This window comes from Leptodactylus fuscus, chromosome 1, assembly GCF_031893055.1.
Source record: "Leptodactylus fuscus isolate aLepFus1 chromosome 1, aLepFus1.hap2, whole genome shotgun sequence".
NCBI classification, from domain to species: domain Eukaryota; kingdom Metazoa; phylum Chordata; class Amphibia; order Anura; family Leptodactylidae; genus Leptodactylus; species Leptodactylus fuscus.
This window is the reverse complement of record NC_134265.1, coordinates 136,652,272-136,671,149: the sequence shown is the minus strand read 5'-3', so window position 1 is coordinate 136,671,149 and position 18,878 is coordinate 136,652,272. Positions and strand designations below refer to the sequence as shown.

At 41.2% G+C, this 18,878-nt stretch overlaps 1 protein-coding gene across 1 annotated transcript in view; it reads right to left on the bottom strand.

The window, feature by feature from the left end:
• AUH (AU RNA binding methylglutaconyl-CoA hydratase) overlaps positions 1-18,878 on the bottom strand; it is a 171,807-nt gene that overhangs the window by 105,596 nt on the left and 47,333 nt on the right. The window contains exon 4 of the mRNA XM_075277261.1: positions 1,062-1,148. Coding sequence (XP_075133362.1) covers positions 1,062-1,148 — 87 coding nt within the window. The remainder of the gene's footprint in view (positions 1-1,061; positions 1,149-18,878) is intronic.

Genomic DNA, 18,878 nt, shown 5'->3' with positions numbered 1-18,878 from the left:
ATGTATTTAAAGAGGACCTTTCACCTCCTGGGGTACATGTGGTTTTATACACCGCTAGAAAGCCGACAGTGCGCTGCATTCAGCCGCTTTCACGTGCTGTGCCCCCAGTGAAGAGCTATTGGTGCCGGTACCGTAGCTTTTCACTGTCAGAAGGGCGTTTCTAACAGTTAGTCAGTAACGCCGTTCCTCACAGCAACGTCTATTGCACTGTACTGTGAGAGCGGTAAGGAACACCCCCCTCCGTCCTGATGTCCATAGTCCTCTACGGACAAGCACTGGGGGGGAAAGGCATTCCTCACTGCTCAGCTTCATCGTTGGGCGGTAAGCAACGACTCCTCTCACAGTACAGCGCTATAGACGCTACTGTGAGGAAGGGCGTTCCTCACTGACTGTCAGAAACGCCCTTCTGACAGTGAAGAGCTACGGTACCACCATCGATAGCTCTTCAGTGCACTGAATTCAGCGCACTGTCAGCTTTATAGTGGTGTATTATACCGCATGTGCCCCAGAAGGTGAAAGGTCCTCTTTAAGTTTCACAATAAAGCACTGAAAAAAATGATCTGGTGGCGCTCTGGACTCTTGTGGTGTCCCGAGGTAAATACACCTTCTCCAATGGATATATGTACACTGGCTGGCCGGCTAGTCCCTTCGACATAACTGAGCAAGTTTGAGATTACCTTAAGTATTCTGGTCAATTTTGCATTAAAAATAAAATGTATGCTAAAAGCAGCAATTTACTTGTACCATGAAATTACTCAACTGAAATATCATACATTAGGGAAAGTTTATCAACATTGTTACAAGGAAACCATGGAGTAGCTGCCCAAAGAAGCAATCTTTGGTATAATTATCTTGCTATGAGTGATAATAGCTAACATTGTGATCTATTAAAGGGGTTATCCTCTGTTTAATAATTGATGGCCTATCCTTAAGCTACGCCATCAATAATCAATATAAAATCAGTACGGCTGTCAAAAAAGTTAAAAATAATTTCAACATTTGCATTTTCTATTAACACAATGTAAATAATAATATAGCACAGTAACTTGAAAGATACTCACCAAATTCATTCATCAATGCTCTAGCCTTTGAGACGAATGGTCCTACCTCGCTTGGGTGCATTTTTGCCCTCTCCTTTAAATCTGCTCCTGTTTGTTTAAAAATATTTAAAAAAAAAAATCTTCAATGAAAACACAATCATCCAGAAGAAACAGTAACATTTACTTGTGTATAGGGCTGCACCTACTGCAACCATTACCTGCTATTCCCTATCATCAGGCCTTACCACTAGGTTCCTTTTTAGCTCAGCTCCATTAGGGCAGATCTGAGATCTGGGACTACCGTTTAGCTACAGTGACTACAGGAAGCCTGAAGTAGTCTAAGACACACCTCCTGTTGATGTACGGTCCATAGTCATGTGATGAGCACACAGGTGCACAGCTGATTACCAGGCAGATGTCTGATTACTGCGCTGTGACTATAACGAGCAGCACCTGTGTGCTCATCACATGACCATGGACCGTAAATCACATGACCATGGCCAGACTTACATGTCCTAGAAGTAACAGAATGAATGACAGCAAGCCGAAATCTAGAAAAACCATGAGGAATTGATACAGAAAGTATATTGGAAAATTGTATAACTTTTTATTGTACATTTGTTTGTCAATATTGGTCTGGAGGTGGCCAACCCCTTTAACAATCATTCAGCACAATTATGCCCATCTTGCAGGACATCGCTTAACCATGCGGTTCTGTGCTTACACTTGAAATCATGCATTTACATGCACTATAGCCACATTAAAGCTCAGTTTTTCACAATTCCTGACATTTAATCCTTGTACTCATCTTTTAGGTCAGCAAATAACTCTATTTCAAGAATGTGAAACGTCTAAAGAACGCTAGAGACAATGATGTATTTCATTCATAACCTCAGTGACATAGAAGTTTACATACATGTGGATAATAAATAGTCTGGGTGAAATATTTGGGGTAGACTTCCATAAGTGTCTCATAATAAGCTACTAAACGTTGGCCCCTTTCTTCTGACAGAATGGATGCGAGTTAGGTTTTTGGCCACCTTGCTCAGACTATTAATTTTCTATGGGATTTGTGATGACCATTTTCACTATATTCACCTTGTTATCAACCATCAATACATTGCTAGACAATTAAAAGTACATTTCTTAAAGTACAAGTAATACATTTTTCAGAGTGTTAAACATTTTCTCTAACCATTTGAGTGGTGACAACTTTTTGTCCTCATCAGATGCCAATGGATATGACCATGAATACAAGAACTTTCTAAAGTCTGGCACCTGTTGTCAGAAACCCAGTCAGAGTCTTTGGTCTCTTGAGCTGTATTAGAATATGACATCTGTCAATAAGCTTCGATAAAGCACACATGCCTTACTACACTGCCTATCTAGACAAAAACATAAAGTGTGCCCCCCGACAAGTACGGTCTCCCCAAAAAAGATGAAGAAAAAAAAATTGAAAAGAACACTTTTTTTCAACAGACTTACATCTAACAAAATCCTTAAAACTTAGCCTTTATTTGCACCGACTTAAAATCCAAATTCCATGTGATGTTATTGACAAAATGATGTCTTCATATTGAGAAAAGCATCTAGCTGACGCGTTTCGAGGAAATACTGATCTTCTTAGTCGTAGCCTGTCTTTTCGCAATATGAAGACATCATTTTGTCAATAACATCACATGGAATTTGGATTTTAAGTCGGTGCAAATAAAGGCTAAGTTTTAAGGATTTTGTTGCGGTGCTGGATCTTTCCTCATTATACTTCGGATGTATCCCAAGCCGATAGGAAGTTGTTCCGGGCATTCACTATCCAAGGAATTGTGACACACGGAACCAACATATTTGAATATTGGAGGTCACGTAAGTGGGCTGTGATCCCCTTCCTATTTTTTTCCCATTGAAAGTTTTACATCTAAGGGTGCATGCACACTACGTAACGCCAGGCGTGTATGAGAGCCGTACACGCCGGCATTACGGCAGACTGCCGAACACTTCCCATTCACTTCAATGGGAGCGCTCGTAACAGCGGCGTTTACGAGCGCTCCCATTGAAGTGAATGGGAAGTGTTCGGCAGCCCTGCTGTAACGCCGGCGTGTACGGCTCTCATACACGCCCGGCGTTACGTAGTGTGCATGCACCCTTACTAGTAAAATTAAAATCAAAATGAGATAATCCCACACAACATGACTGTCTAGTCTATGCGTCATAACATATGACTATGCTATGTTTCATATTACAAGGTGTGAAGTGACTACAACAGATCTAAGGCCCCATTTACATAGGCCAACACGCAGAGCAATAAACTTTACTGCAAATGTTCATTGTCTATCACTGCTTACCCACTGGCTGTTACCGACATGCAGTAATTGTTGTATACGGACAAATGCATTGGTTTTCTCCATATAGTTTACGCTTGTCTGTGCTACTGACAAAGATGTCACATAAGACACATGATCACCAAACATACGAGTGTTTGCTTACTTGTCATGTATACATGGTATAATAACTGAGAATGGGTATTTTTTACCAATAATTGGTGTAAAAGTAGTTATTGCCTATCTAGTTAAACAGATTCTGATTTACAGTCTCTTACTATAATACAGATGATATTACTATATCACTATATAGACTATAAATGTGATGGCTGCATTTCTATTTATGTAGGGTTAGAGGGAATGGGTATTTTGGAGAAGCGCTTACATAATGGGAAGCAGTTACTAAACTGTGTGTTTATACAAAGACTATCCAAGTTCAACAGCAAATTAATGTGGAGAAAAACTGCTTGTAAGTCAGATTTCAGCGCTCTCAAAGAAGCGAGTTTGGAATGTTTCCAGATGATAACCATGGCCGTCAGGCACAGGCTCCCAAGCTTACTTCTCTTTATTGAAGTACAAGAAGAATTTCATAGACAAATCTTATCTATGTGAATATATTATGATCACAGAACACGGACACATTTTAAATTTTTCCTTTCAGCGCATTCAACTTGAAGGAACATTTCCATAATCACTGTTAAAAAATGGGAATGTGTGCTTCAGACACAAAGCAAATCTGTCTGACCAAGTAAACAAAGGGACTGAAATGTAGTCTTCGCCCTACACACGCTGCCCGTAATAACGTAAACAGTTCTTGCAGCTACATCTTAGCAGTGTCTACGTGCACGTAGCCAGCCCGCTAGTTTTACTGTGCATGTCTACAGGGGATTCCTCACGTTCCCAGAGAATATGTAGAAAATGTAAAACATTGACACTCAAACATTTCTAGTATTTTAATGCAACATTAAGTGTATTAGCTCTGGAGGGACATAATGTACAGGATTATAGGAATAGCAGGTCTGCTCCCATAACAATTGTCTGATATGTATCACTGAAATTGCTACTAAAGTTACAATGCTGAGGGAACTTTACATGGATTGCCGTGAAAATCTGAATAGTCTGTTCCTACAGATACAAAACAGATTTTAATTCCCATAGCTGTCTTGCTTTATTATACAATGTCTTCTGCATCTGAAAGGATTTTTTTTCTTATACCTGAAATCATTACTGTAATATGAAGATCCTGGCTCCCAATACAAAATCTATCAGGTCTGGTTAACATCTGCGTTCGGCATTCCGTTCGGGGAGTCCACTTGGAGACTCCCCGAACGGAATACCGAACACATTAAAAAGCGGTGAGCAATGAAACCACATGGACCCCATAGACTATAATGGATCCGTGTGTTTTCCGCACTAATCACTTCAAGCAGCACTTTACTCGCCGCATGAAAAACACACAGACCCCATTATAGTCTATGGGTCCGTGTGGTTTCATTACTCACCGCTTTTTAATGCGTTCGGTATTCCATTCAGGAAGGTCTCCAAGCGGACTCCCTGAACAGAATACTGAATGTAGATGTGAACCAGGCCTCACAGGGTATCAACTCACTATGAGCCATTCCTAATACTGGTATCCTGCTATGTGGCTGAGGATACTCCTTACGCACCAGGACCAAACTAGAACTATTGCAGTCTTTCCTGTAACCAGGCCAATATGTACCTTAAGGCCCCGTTCACATAGGGCATGGGATGACGTATTTTGGTCCTCATTTTGACGTGGGAAATAGTGTCAGAATAGGATGAGAAATGTGCCTGCCGCGACTTCCCACTCCAGAGTAGGCCCAAATGAACGGGCCTAGTCTGGAGGGCGCTGTCGCGAGGCGGACGCCGCGGCCGAATTAGCCGCAGAATCCACCTGAAGAAAGGGCAGCTCGCTTCTTTTTTCCGGGAGCGGGAACATACTGCTCATGGAAAAAAGGGAGCTAGCGGTCTGCATAGACCTCTATTGTGAGGGGACGGATTCTGATGTGGATTCAGTGCCAAAATCCGCTCCCTTGTGCCGCATGTGAACGAGCCCTAATGTATAAGTGATTATTTGGCTATTTTTTTTGGTTTTGTTGTTTTTTTTTTTTTTTTTTATAGTTACTTCCAAAAGCCATTATATTTTGTTTTTTAAATTTATGTCGTGCCAACATATTCTGCAGCACTTTATAAATCACTTTGGTTTATCTTTCAGTTTTTCAGTCAATGTGGTTGTACGAGGGCTTTTTTTTAAAAAAAAAAATGCAGAGTGAGTTGTATTTTTCAATAGAACCATTCAAGGTGCGTATAATTTATTGTTTGACTTTTCCTAACTCTTCCTGGGGGAATGAAATAAAAAAAAACTGCAATTTAAATCCTGAATCACTTACATATGGTGTAATGAAAGGGAGTCTATCAGCATTAAAATCAATTTCATGCTAAATGACAATAACTTGTAGGGTGGTTTCAACACTTTCCAAAGATGCCTTTCTTACTCTGCATTGAAGCTCCGTTTTCATGAAAATCTGAATTGTATTCTTATGCAAATCAGCTGAAAAGGGCTTTAAGAGCAGTTCTCCTCCTTCCAGGGCTTCCCTCTTTGTTGTAGATCATTGTTCCTGACAGCTGTCTAGCTCTGACCCCCCTCCATTGCTTGAGTGACATCTGCCACATTGTCACATTTTGTCTGTAGTTAGGGGCGAATACCTAGAGCAGAAATTGAAACCCCAGCAGGAGAAAAAAAACACCCCTAAAGCCCTTTCTAAGATAACCTGAATAAGAATAAAATCACGATTGTAATGAAAATGCAGACTATGAAAGGCATCTTTGGAAAGTGTACAAGCAGCCCTACAAGGTAGAGTCATTAATTTGATACCAATATTCCCATTGACAGACTCCTCCCTTTAACAACAACATCATCATTATCAGTTTAACCCCTTCGAGACACAGCCCAAAAGTGACTTAAGGACCAGGCCTCTTTTTTCAAAACTGACATGTGTCACTTTAAATGGCAATAGCTTTGAGACGCTTTAACTTACACAAGTGATTCTGAGATCGTTTTTTTGTGACATATTGTACTTCATGTCAGTAGAAAATTTTTGTCGATATTTTTTGCCTTTGATTATGAAAAAATAGGAAATTTGATGAAAATTTGGAAAAAAAGTGAAGTTTTCAAACTTTGAAATTGCAAGCCTTTCAAATGGAAAGCCATACTACCCAAACTTTTTGATAAATATAATTAACCATGTCTCTGATTTATGTAGAAGTCAAATTTTAATCACCCTTTCATTTTTTTCAGATATTATAAGGCTTACAAGTCAAGCAGTGATTTTCCAAATTTTCAAGAAAATTTCCAAAACACATTTTTCAAGGGACCAGTTCAGTTTTGAAGGGAACTTGAGAGGCCTCTCTTGTAAAAACCCCCATAAGTCACCCCATTCTCAAAACTGCACTCCTGAAAGAATCCAAAACAGCAGTTAGAAAGTTTCTTAACCCTTTCAGCATTTCACAGCAATTAAAACAAAATGGAGGTCAAATTTACATTTTTCAATTTCTATCACTAATATATTCATTTAGCCCTAGAATTTACACATTTACTAAGGGTTAAAGGAGAAATTGCACCCCACATTTTGTTACGCAATTTCTCCCGAACACGGCAATACCCCATATGTGCTGGTACCCTAATGTACGGGCACACGGTCGCTCTCAGAACGGATGGAGCGCTAATTGGATTTTGTAGGCCAGATTTTGCTAAAATAGATTGCAGGCACCATGTTCCTTTTGCAGAGCCCCCAAGGTGCCAAAACAGTGGAAACCCCCAAAATGTGACCCCATTTTGGAAACTAGACCCCTCAAGGAATTTATCAAGGGGTATAGTGAGCACTTTGACCCTACAGGAGTGTAACAGAATTGGCCCAACAAAAGGAAAAGTGACATTTTATGCTATAAAATGTAGCTTTAACCCCAAATTATGCATTTCCACAAGGGGTTAAAAGAGAAAATGCACCCCACAAGTTGTCAAGCATTTTCTCCCAAAAACAGGAATGCCCCACATGTGGATGTAAAGTGATCTATGGGCACGCTGTAAGGTCCAGAGCGGAAGGAGCGCTATTGGGATTTTGGAGGGCAAATTTAGCTTGAGTTTGTACAAGGCACCATGTTGCATTTGGAGAGCCCCTGAAGTGCCAGAACAGTAGAAACCCCCCCAAAATGACCCCATTTTGGAAACTAGACCCCTCAAGGAATTTATCAAGGGGTATAGTGAGCACTTGAACCCTACAGGTGCTTCACAGATTTTTTTACCATTGAGAAGTGAAAATGAAAAATTACTTTTTTTATAATAAAATGTCACTGTAGCCCCAAATTTTTCATCTTCACGAGGGGTTAAAGGAGAAATTGCACCCCACATTTTGTTACGCAATTTCTCCCGAACACGGAAATACCCCATATGTGCTGGTACCCTAATGTACGGGCACACGGTCGCTCTCAGAACGGATGGAGCGCTAATTGGATTTTGTAGGCCAGATTTTGCTAAAATAGATTGCAGGCACCATGTTCCTTTTGCAGAGCCCCCAAGGTGCCAAAACAGTGGAAACCCCCAAAATGTGACCCCATTTTGGAAACTAGACCCCTCAAGGAATTTATCAAGGGGTATAGTGAGCACTTTGACCCTACAGGAGTGTAACAGAATTGGCCCAACAAAAGGAAAAGTGACATTTTTTTGCTATAAAATGTAGCTTTAACCCCAAATTATGCATTTCCACAAGGGGTTAAAAGAGAAAATGCACCCCACAAATTGTCAAGCATTTTCTCCCAACTACAGAAATGACCCACATGTGGACGTAAAGTGATGTATGGTCACACAGTGGGATAGAACAATAGTTGGAGGGTAGATTTGGCTGAAATTGGTTTTAGTTACCATGTCACATTTGTAGAGGCCTTGAAGTGCCAAAACAGTGGAAACCCCCAAAATGTGACCCCATTTTGGAAACTAGACCCCTCAAGGAATTTATCAAGGGGTATAGTGAGCCCTTTGACCCTACAGGAGTGTAACAGAATTGGCCCAACAAAAGGAAAAGTGACATTTTTTTGCTATAAAATGTAGCTTTAACCCCAAATTATGCATTTCCACAAGGGGTTAAAAGAGAAAATGCACCCCACAAATTGTCAAGCATTTTCTCCCAACTACAGAAATGCCCCACATGTGGACGTAAAGTGATGTATGGGCACACAGTGGGATAGAACAATAGTTGGAGGGTAGATTTGGCTGAAATTGGTTTTAGTTACCATGTCACATTTGTAGAGGCCTTGAAGTGCCAAAACAGTGGAAACCCCCAAAATGTGACCCCATTTTTGAAACTAGACCCCTTGACTTCAGTGACGTTAGTGTTAAATTACACCTCTTAAAAAATTTACCAAGAAGTATAGCAAACATTTGGATGCAGCTTGTATGGCAATAATTTATTTTGCAGAAATTACTGCATAACCGGATGAAAGTAATTGTGTGCAGAATACGTGATGGTATAAGGAGGCGATATTCCATGGAAAATAAATTCTAAAATTAATATTCCATGGAAGTGTGGTACAATCTAAAGCACTCCTTCATGCACAGGCCAGGTTTATCAGGACAGGTGTCACACTGATAAATGGTGTCTCTCCTTATTCCTCTTTTGTAACACACTCTGCATCTTTTCTGAGTTTTCCCTTTTTTAGCAGTTTGGGGGACTTCACCGGGAAAATGTTGCCCTGGTACAATACGGGAACCATGAGTTTCAGAAGTACTGGGGCCTGGCACTTCTAGGTCCCCAAATATCAGGGACTTGATAATTGCCTCCTGAAACTCAAGGAAAGTTCCTGTGTGGCCTGCACATCGTGATAGCACGTAAGAGTTATACAATGCCATCTGAACCATGTGCACGACCAGCTTTTTGTACCACACTCTTGTTTTTCGCATGGCACTGTAGGGCTTTAGGACTTGATCAGATAGATCAACCCCTCCCATGTACCTATTGTATGCCAGGATGCAGTCTGGCTTGGAGACAGTGGTACTGGTGCCACGCAGAGGGACAGAGGTGCTGCCGCTGCCATTAGCTGTGGTCAGTACAAGGACATCCCTCTTGTCCCTATACTTGACCAGCAGCATATTTTCATTGCAGACGGCACTACTCTCACCCTTTCTGAGGCGCTGCTCAATATGTGCCCTAGGGAGGCCTCTTTGATTTCTGCGCACAGTCCCACAAGCTGCAGTTCCTCTAGAACTCAGGGACCTAAAGAGTGGGATGCTGGTGTAAAAGTTATCCACATAGAGGTGATAACCCTTGTCCAGCAGTGGGTGCATCAAATCCCACACAATTTTCCCACTAACTCCTAGGATTGGGGGGCAGTCTGGGGGCTCAATCCTTGTGTCCCTTCCTTCATACACCCTAAATTTATAAGTGTATCCTGAACTGCTCTCACATAGCTTATACATTTTAATGCCATACCGTGCCCGCTTACTGGGCAAGTATTGGCGGAATTTTAGCCTCCCTTTGAAACTGATCAGAGACTCATCAATTGCAATGTTCTGATCAGGGATGTAGGACTCTGCAAATTTGGAACTAAAGTGGTCAATGACTGGCCTAACTTTGTATAAGCGGTCAAAATTTGGGGCATCTTGGGGCGGGCACTGGGAATTATCATTATAATGAATGAACTTTAGGATACTTTCAAACCGCTTCCTGGTCATAGCCATTCGATACATTGGAGTGTTGTGCAAGACGTCTGTACTCCAATACTGACGAATTTTAGGTTTTTTCACTATGCCCATATGCAGAATAAGACCCCAGAAAATCTTCATTTCTGCTGCATTTACTGGGGTCCAGTTCTGTGGCCTGGCATAGGAAGAGGTGGCATTTTGTTCCAAAAATTGTTCAGCGTACAAATTCGTTTGGGCCACCATAAGATCTACAAACTCATCAGAGAAAAAGATTTTGAAAAAGTCATTTTCTCTGAAGCCCTCAGTCTCAATTTGTATTCCTGACCGGGCAACAAAGTCAGGAAGCTGAGGCTCATAATTTTCTGGGGGTGGGGTCCACATGGGCTCTACAGGTGGGGCAACTAACTCAGCAATTGTTCTGGGGCGCCTCCTTTGGGGTTGCTCATCACTGGAGGAGGAGGAGGAGGAGGAAGAAGAGGAAAAATAAAGGAATGGGGCATTTTCCTCTTCTCCCTCGCTGGCGGTATCAGTGTCAGAGGCCAGTATGGCGTACGCCTCTTCTACTGAAAACCTTCTTTGGGATGATTGGGACATTTTTGTGTGTGTGTGTGGTGTTTTACTTGAGTATATAAAACTTTATTTCTTGAAACTTTATTTCTTTGAAACTTTATTTCTTTGAAACTTTTTCAGTGTGGGGTGTGTGTTGTGCTTTAACACGTGTATTTTATGTAAAAAAAAAAACAAAAAAAAAAACCTTCCCTTCTATCAAAAATGGAGCTATATATAGATTGAAAAATAACTGAGCCAAAAATCACAAATGTGACCAATAACGTATATTTTATTACTGGTCAATTTGCGGTGGCGAGTTTTACAAAAAAAAAAGCTTGTGCACAAACAAAATTCTCTTTTCTACCTACTAGAAAAAAAAAACTGAGCCAAAAATCACAAATGTGACCAATAACGTATATTTTATTACTGGTCAATTTGCGGTGGCGAGTTTTACAAAAAAAAAAAGCTTGTGCACAAACAAAAAAAAAAGAAAAGGAAAAAAAAATGCAAAAATGCAAAAAAACCTAACAAAAAAAAAAAATAAAATTTGGAGAAATGCCAAAAAGGGCTTTCTCAAAAAGGGGAGGGAAGTGAGTCTCTTTTCTGCACAGAATGCAGAGTTTAGGACCCAGAAGCTGGAGGAGCCAGACAGTCTCGGTCAGGAAAGGGTGGAGAGGAGATGGGAGGGGGGACGGGAGACGGCAGAGGGGAGAGATGGGCAGTAGAGGGCTGGCTGGGAGAGGACCTAGGACGTCTGGCAGAATCTGATCGAGGTATGACGCAGCGGTAACGCAGCAATCTCACGCACAGGGCTCACAGGGCAGCACGGGTTCTGCTCTGCTCGCAATTCCCAGAGGGAGTGATGTAAGCAGAGCAGTGCCCGAAGTTTACACTGCCCTGCACGCCATTGATTGGTCAATCTGCCATGATGCTGGCAGATTGACCAATTAAAACATCTGGAGGGGGTCGCACCACTGTACGCCCCCCAAACACTCGACAGGGATTGGTGCAAGGTGTAGCTCCAATCACTGTCACTTTTGTACCGATCTGTCGGCACAGATCATTGGATCTGTGCCGGCAAGCTGCAATTGGACATTGCGAAGCAATCGTCCAATTGCAGCGATCCATGTGGCAGGGAGGGGGTTAAATCTTCCGATTCATGTATAGAAAGTTGTCTGCTGTCATGGACAGCAGCAACCTTCTTACAGTTTCCGTGTCTTGAGACACGGAGGCTGTTTATAACCATGACGTATTATTACTTCATGGTGCGCGAAGTACCTCGCGTCCATGACGTAATAGTACGTCAAAGGTCGCTAAGGGGTTAATAAATCATTTGTATTGGTGTCACTATATTCTGCCAGCCAAGTCTTTTCAATTTTCTGTTGACATAGCTGTTTGTGGGCTCGTTTTCTACATAATGAGTTTAAATTTTATCAGTACCAATTTATTTTTTCAGCATCCACCATGAGGATTAAATAATATGACAATTTTACCACTTTTTTTCCCATAGCCATTTTTAATTTTCACTTTTCTTTTCCCTGCCTTTGAAATGTCCCAATTTTTTTTTATTCCGCAATTCAGAGACATGTCGAGGCTTATTTTTAGTGGAACAAATTGTAGTTTATAATAGTACCATTTAATAATCCATACAATGTATGTTGTAAAATTCAGAATGGAGCAAAGTTATTTAAAAAAAAAAAAATTACATTTGGGCCATTTTTCTAATGAGTTTTGTTATTAAGGTGTTCACTATGGAGATAAACTGAAGTGTTATAACCACATCATGAGACATAACCACAGCAATATCAAATTTTCTATAGTTTTTTTATGTTTTAATACCATTACAAAAAACGAAAACCTTGAAAAATAAAAATATGAATAATGCTTAATAATAAATAAAAATGCTGACACCCATAGCATTTTATATTTCCATGTATGGAGGTGTATTTTAATATGAAAAGTGTGTCTTTTCAACGTATGGCCGCATTCACGTCTGCGTCAATAATCCGTTCAGGGGAGTCTGTATAGGGACCCTCATGAAACGGACTACCGAACGCACTGGAAAGCTGTGTGCAGTGAAAGCACGCAGATCCGCATAGACTATAATGGGGTCTGTGTGCTTTTTGCGCGATATCCGCACAGAACATGCAGACAGAAAAGTACTTCACAATCTACTTTTCTGTCCACATGACTCATGCGGAGATCTTGCGCAAACACAAGGACCCCATTATAGTCTATGGGGATCTGTGTGCTTTCACTGCACATGGCTTGCAAATGCGTTCGGTAGTCCATTCAAGGGGTCCCCATGCGGACTCCCTGAACAGATTACCAAACGCAGATGTGAACTAAGGGTAAGTTCTACTTTTTAATTAGACCATCAAATTCACTTTATGGGATAAATATTTTTATAGGTTTATAGTTCAGCCATTTTAGTATGCGGGATGTCTACTGTGTATGCTCATTTTGGTATATTTTTATTGTACCATGTTACAGAGACCATAACAGTGATACACAACATATCTTTGTTATGCATGTCACACTTGTAGATTTGGAAAAAACTGCTTTGAAGTCTTGGCAGTGGCAATGTCCGCAGCCAGCTTTACTTTGACCAAGGGGCCATTTTCCAGGTGATATATAGTCATCACTATTTTGGGGGCAGATCTCCGGCCCCAGGAGTGAGATCCAGGGCCTGTGACCCGCTACAATAACATTACTTCTATTGCAGGCTGCTCTAAGCAGCAGTGCTATTTCACAATGCATTGTATTAGTGACTAGACCATCTGGGGTTCAAAACCTCACGGGGGATCTACATGAAAATCACCCATATTTCCCTATAAAAGTACTTAAATAAAAAAAAGTACATAAATAAAATGAAACACATACACATTAGATATCCCTTTGTCTGAAAGGGCTTGGCCTACAAAAGTATAAAAAATATATTTTTCCCATATGGTAAACAGTGTAGTGGAAGGAAGGGGGGAGGGGGGATTAAACCAAAAGAGCCATACCACTGGATTTTCACTATTCCGCCTCCAATGAATGAATGAATAAATGAATGAATAGCAATCGAAGCAATAGACATTCCATAAAGTGATATAACTAAAAAGTACATTTGGACCAGCAAAAAAAGACTCCTTATGAAGACTCCACATGGAAATATAAAATATAAATGCAGTATCCCTGGAACCATACTAACCCATAGAATGCAGGTGACATGTCATTTTGGATGCACAGGGAACACCATAAAAACAAACTCCATAAGAAAATCACACACAATTTTTCTCCTATTTCATCCCGCTCAGAATTTTCTTCCAGCTGCCCAACACATCGTATAGAAAATTAAATTGTACAATTGTGAGGCACAGTTTGTCCCACAAAAATTAAGTTCTCAAGCGTCTCCTTGAATTTAAAAAACAACAAGAGATATAACTTTTGGAAGTCAGGCTGAAGTCAAAAATGAAAATAGAAAAATGGCTGCGGCGTCAACGGATTAAGAGACCAAATTACATTGCATATCGTAGTATGACTCCTCCAAATCTATCACACTAGTGTTAGTCATCGAGTTGGTCTCAAAAGAGTAGAGGTTTTTTTTATCTATTCTAAATAACCATAAGAACATTACTCTATGACCAGTCGTTCACCTGTGCTCCACAAAACACAACTATTTGCAAATGCAGACGGAGCAGAACAGAAAACAAGCAGCTGAGCTCTGTACTGCAGAGCACAATATTAACGTCAATTTAACAGTTGTCATTACTAGACTTACTTTAAATATTTAACCATGTAGTTTGACATACAACCTCGGCCTGACATTTGGTTTATGCATCAATAATTGTACCTCCAAAGCCAATTCCATACTAGGAGTTGTGTGCACTGGTGATTCATGCAGAAAACCCTTATTGCTCAGCAGATGTTATTGCCAGTCACGGGTAACAGGCATTCTGTTTATGGCACTCAACTGCTCATATTTTCCTATGTGCAGCCAGGCCCTGTTGCACAACCATTACCATAAACAATGTGAAAATTTATCACTTACTGTACAGCATCTCTGGGAACATTTACTATTCATTACGGAAACCCCAAGGTACTGAGCTTAAAACGGCAGATGAGCAAAGACTCTAAAGTTAACTATATGTGCACGCTGGCTAAAGTTCAAACTTTATATATAGCATAAACATGCAAAGAAATGTTATTATTCTCACACTTTCCTCCTCCATTTGTGATCCTATGTATGGGTTTGTGTGTGTATATACAAAAACACACGATAGATAGATAGATAGATAGATAGATAGATAGATAGATAGATAGATAGATAGATACACTCACCGGCCACTTTATTAGGTACACCTGTCCAACTGCTCGTTAACACTTAATTTCTAATCAGCCAATCACATGGCGGCAACTCAGTGCATTTAGGCATGTAGACATGGTCAAGACAATCTCCTGCAGTTCAAACCGAGCATCAGTATGGGGAAGAAAGGTGATTTGAGTGCCTTTGAACGTGGCATGGTTGTTGGTGTCAGAAGGGCTGGTCTGAGTATTTCAGAAACTGCTGATCTACTGGGATTTTCACGCACAACCATCTCTAGGGTTTACGGAGAATGGTCCGAAAAAGAAAAAACATCCAGTGAGCGGCAGTTCTGTGGGCGGAAATGCGTTGTTGATGCCAGAGGTCAGAGGAGAATGGCCAGACTGGTTCGAGCTGATAGAAAGGCAACAGTGACTCAAATAGCCACCCGTTACAACCAAGGTAGCCAGAAGAGCATCTCTGAATGCACAGTACGTCGAACTTTGAGGCAGATGGGCTACAGCAGCAGAAGACCACACCGGGTGCCACTCCTTTCAGCTAAGAACAGGAAACTGAGGCTACAATTTGCACAAGCTCATCGAAATTGGACAATTGAAGATTGGAAAACGTTGCCTGGTCTGATGAGTCTCGATTTCTGCTGCGACATTCGGATGGTAGGGTCAGAATTTGGCGTCAACAACATGAAAGCATGGATCCATCCTGCCTTGTATCAACGGTTCAGGCTGGTGGTGGTGGTGTCATGGTGTGGGGAATATTTTCTTGGCACTCTTTCGGCCCCTTGGTACCAATTGAGCATCGTTGCAACGCCAAAGCCTACCTGAGTATTGTTGCTGACCATGTCCATCCCTTTATGACCACAATGTACCGAACATCTGATGGCTACTTTCAGCAGGATAATGCGCCATGTCATAAAGCTGGAATCATCTCAGACTGGTTTCTTGAACATGACAATGAGTTCACTGTACTCCAATGGCCTCCACAGTCACCAGATCTCAATCCAATAGAGCATCTTTGGGATGTGGTGGAACGGGAGATTCGCATCATGGATGTGCAGCCGACAAATCTGCGGCAACTGTGTGATGCCATCATGTCAATATGGACCAAAATCTCTGAGGAATGCTTCCAGCACCTTGTAGAATCTATGCCACGAAGAATTGAGGCAGTTTGGAAGGCAAAAAGGGGTCCAACCCGTTACTAGAATGGTGTACCTAATAAAGTGGCCGGTGAGTGTAGATAGAACACGTGACAGGCAGAGCGCTGGAGTCCAGATATACAGTGTTGGTCAAAAGTATTGCCCCCCCCCCCCTGCAATTCTGTCAGATAATACTCGTTTTCTTTCAGTAAATGATTGCAAGCACAAACTCTTTGGTATTAATTAGAGATGAGCGAACACTGTTTGGATCAGCCGTTCCGAACTGCACGCTCCCATAGAAATGAACGGAAGCACCTGGCACGTACACTTTGCCGGCGGCCGGTCACCGTGCCAGGTGCTTCCATTCATTTCTATGGGAGCGTGATGTTCGGAACGGCTGATCCGAACAGTGTTCGCTCATCTCTAGTACGGTATTAATATCTTCATTTATTTTGCTTGCAATGAAAAAACACAAAAGAGAATGAAAAAAAAAAAAAAGTCAAATCATTGATCATTTTACACAAAACTCCAAAAATGGGCCGGACAAAAGTATTGGCACCCTCAGCCTAATACTTGGTAGCACAACCTTTAGACAAAATAACTGTGAACAGCCGCTTCCGGTAACCATCAATGAGTTTCTTACAATGCTCTGCTGGAATTTTAGACCATTCTTCTTTGGCAAACTGCTCCAGGTCCCTGAGATGTGAAGGGGTCCTTCTCCAAACTGCCATTTTGAGATCTCTCCACAGGTGTTCTATGGGATTCAGGTCTGGACTCATTGCTGCCACTTTACATGTCTCCAGTGCTTTCTCTCAAACCATTTTCTAGTGCTTTTTGAAGTGTGTTTTGGGTCATTGTCCTGCTGGAAGACCCATGACCTCTGAGGGAGACCCAGCTTTCTCACACTGGGCCCTACATTATGCTGCAAAATTTGTTGGTAGTCTTCAGACTTCATAATGCCATGCACACGGTCAAGCAGTCCAGTGCCAGAGGCAGCAAAGCACCCCCAAAACATCAGGGAACCTCCACCATGTTTGACTGTAGGGACCGTGTTCTTTTCTTTGAAGGCCTCTTTTTTCCCCCTGTAAACTCTATGTTGATGCCTTTTCCCAAAAAGCTCTACTTTTGTCTCATCTGACCAGAGAACATTCTTCCAAAACGTTTTTGGCTTTCTCAGGTAAGTTTTGGCAAACTCCAGCCTGGCTTTTTTATGTATCTGGGTAAGAAGTGGGGTCTTCCTGGGTATCCTACCATACAGTCCCTTTTCATTCAGACGCCGACGGATAGTACGGGTTGACACTGCTGTACCCTCGGACTGCAGGGCAGCTTGAACTTGATTGGATGTTAGTCGAGGTTCTTTATCCACCATCCACACAATATTGCATTGAAATCTCTCGTCAATTTTTCTTTTCCGTCCACATCTAGGGAGGTTAGCCACAGTGCCATGGGCTTTAAACTTCTTGATGACACTGCGCACGGTAGACACAGGAACATTCAGGTCTTTGGAGATGGACTTGTAGCCTTGAGATTGCTCATGCTTCCTCACAATTTTGCTTCTCAAGTACTCAGACGGTTCTTTGGTCTTCTTTCTTTTCTCCATTTATCCATGTGGTACACACAAGGACAGAGGTTGAATCAACTTTAAACCATTTCAACTGGCTGCAAGTGTGATTTAGTTATTGCCACCACCTGTTAGGTGCCTCAGATAAGTAACAGGTGATGATAATTACAAAAATTAAAGAAGCATCACATGATTTTTCAAACAGTGCCAATACTTTTGTCCACCCCCTTTTTTATGTTTGCTGTGGAATTATACCCAATTTGGCTTTTTGACAATTCTTTTTGTGGTTTTCCATTGAAGACAAATTAAATGAAGATAATAATACCGAAGAATTTGTGATTTCAATTATTTTCTGGAAGAAAATTAGTATTATCTGACAGAATTGCAGGGGTGCCAATACTTTTGGCCAACACTGTATCAGCCCCAGGTTTCTGAAATATGTGTGGTCCAGGGCGGATCTGAAGTAAGTGTAGATCTTGGCTCATTACTGGGCCAGAAAAAGGCTGAATATCCTGCAAATCCATGAAGAGAAAGGAGGTGTATGGTTCTGTCCTGTAACCCTGAGTCCAATGAGACAATATTGCACTTGTTTTGTTTGTGTGGCTGGAAGTAAGCCACAAGTATAGTTAGGTTATCCGTTCTATTTAGTCACTCAGTTGAGCAGGATTTTATTTTGTTTTTGCCTGAAGTTAAGGCTGTATTTTGTTTTGCTCATTTGTGTCTGAAGTTAAGGTGTATTTATTATTCCTGTTTTTTCTAAATAAACCTGTTTGCTGCATCTTTTGTGTCCCTGTTTTTGACTGTTTGGGTCCGCACCACTGTTGCTACTGAGCTACATTGCCCACAATATATACACAGTGAAGGAAATCATTATTTGATCCCTTGCTGATTTTGTAAGTTTTCCCACTGACAGACATGAACAGTCTATAATTTTGAGGGTAGGTTAATTTTAACATTGAGAAGTAGAACATCAAAAATAAAATCCAGAAAAATCACATTGTATAAATCTTATAAATGTATTTTCATTTTGCATACAGAAATAAGTATTTGATCCCTCCGGCAAACAAAACTTAATATTTGGTGATGAAAGACTGGTTGGCGTGCACCGCAGTCAGATGTTTTTTGTAGTTGATGATGAGGTTTGCGCACATGTCAGGAGGAATTTTGGTCCACTTCTCTTTGTAGATTGTCTCTAAATCATTAAAATCCCTCCATAAGTTTTCTATGGGATTAAGATCTAGAGACTGGCTAGGCCAC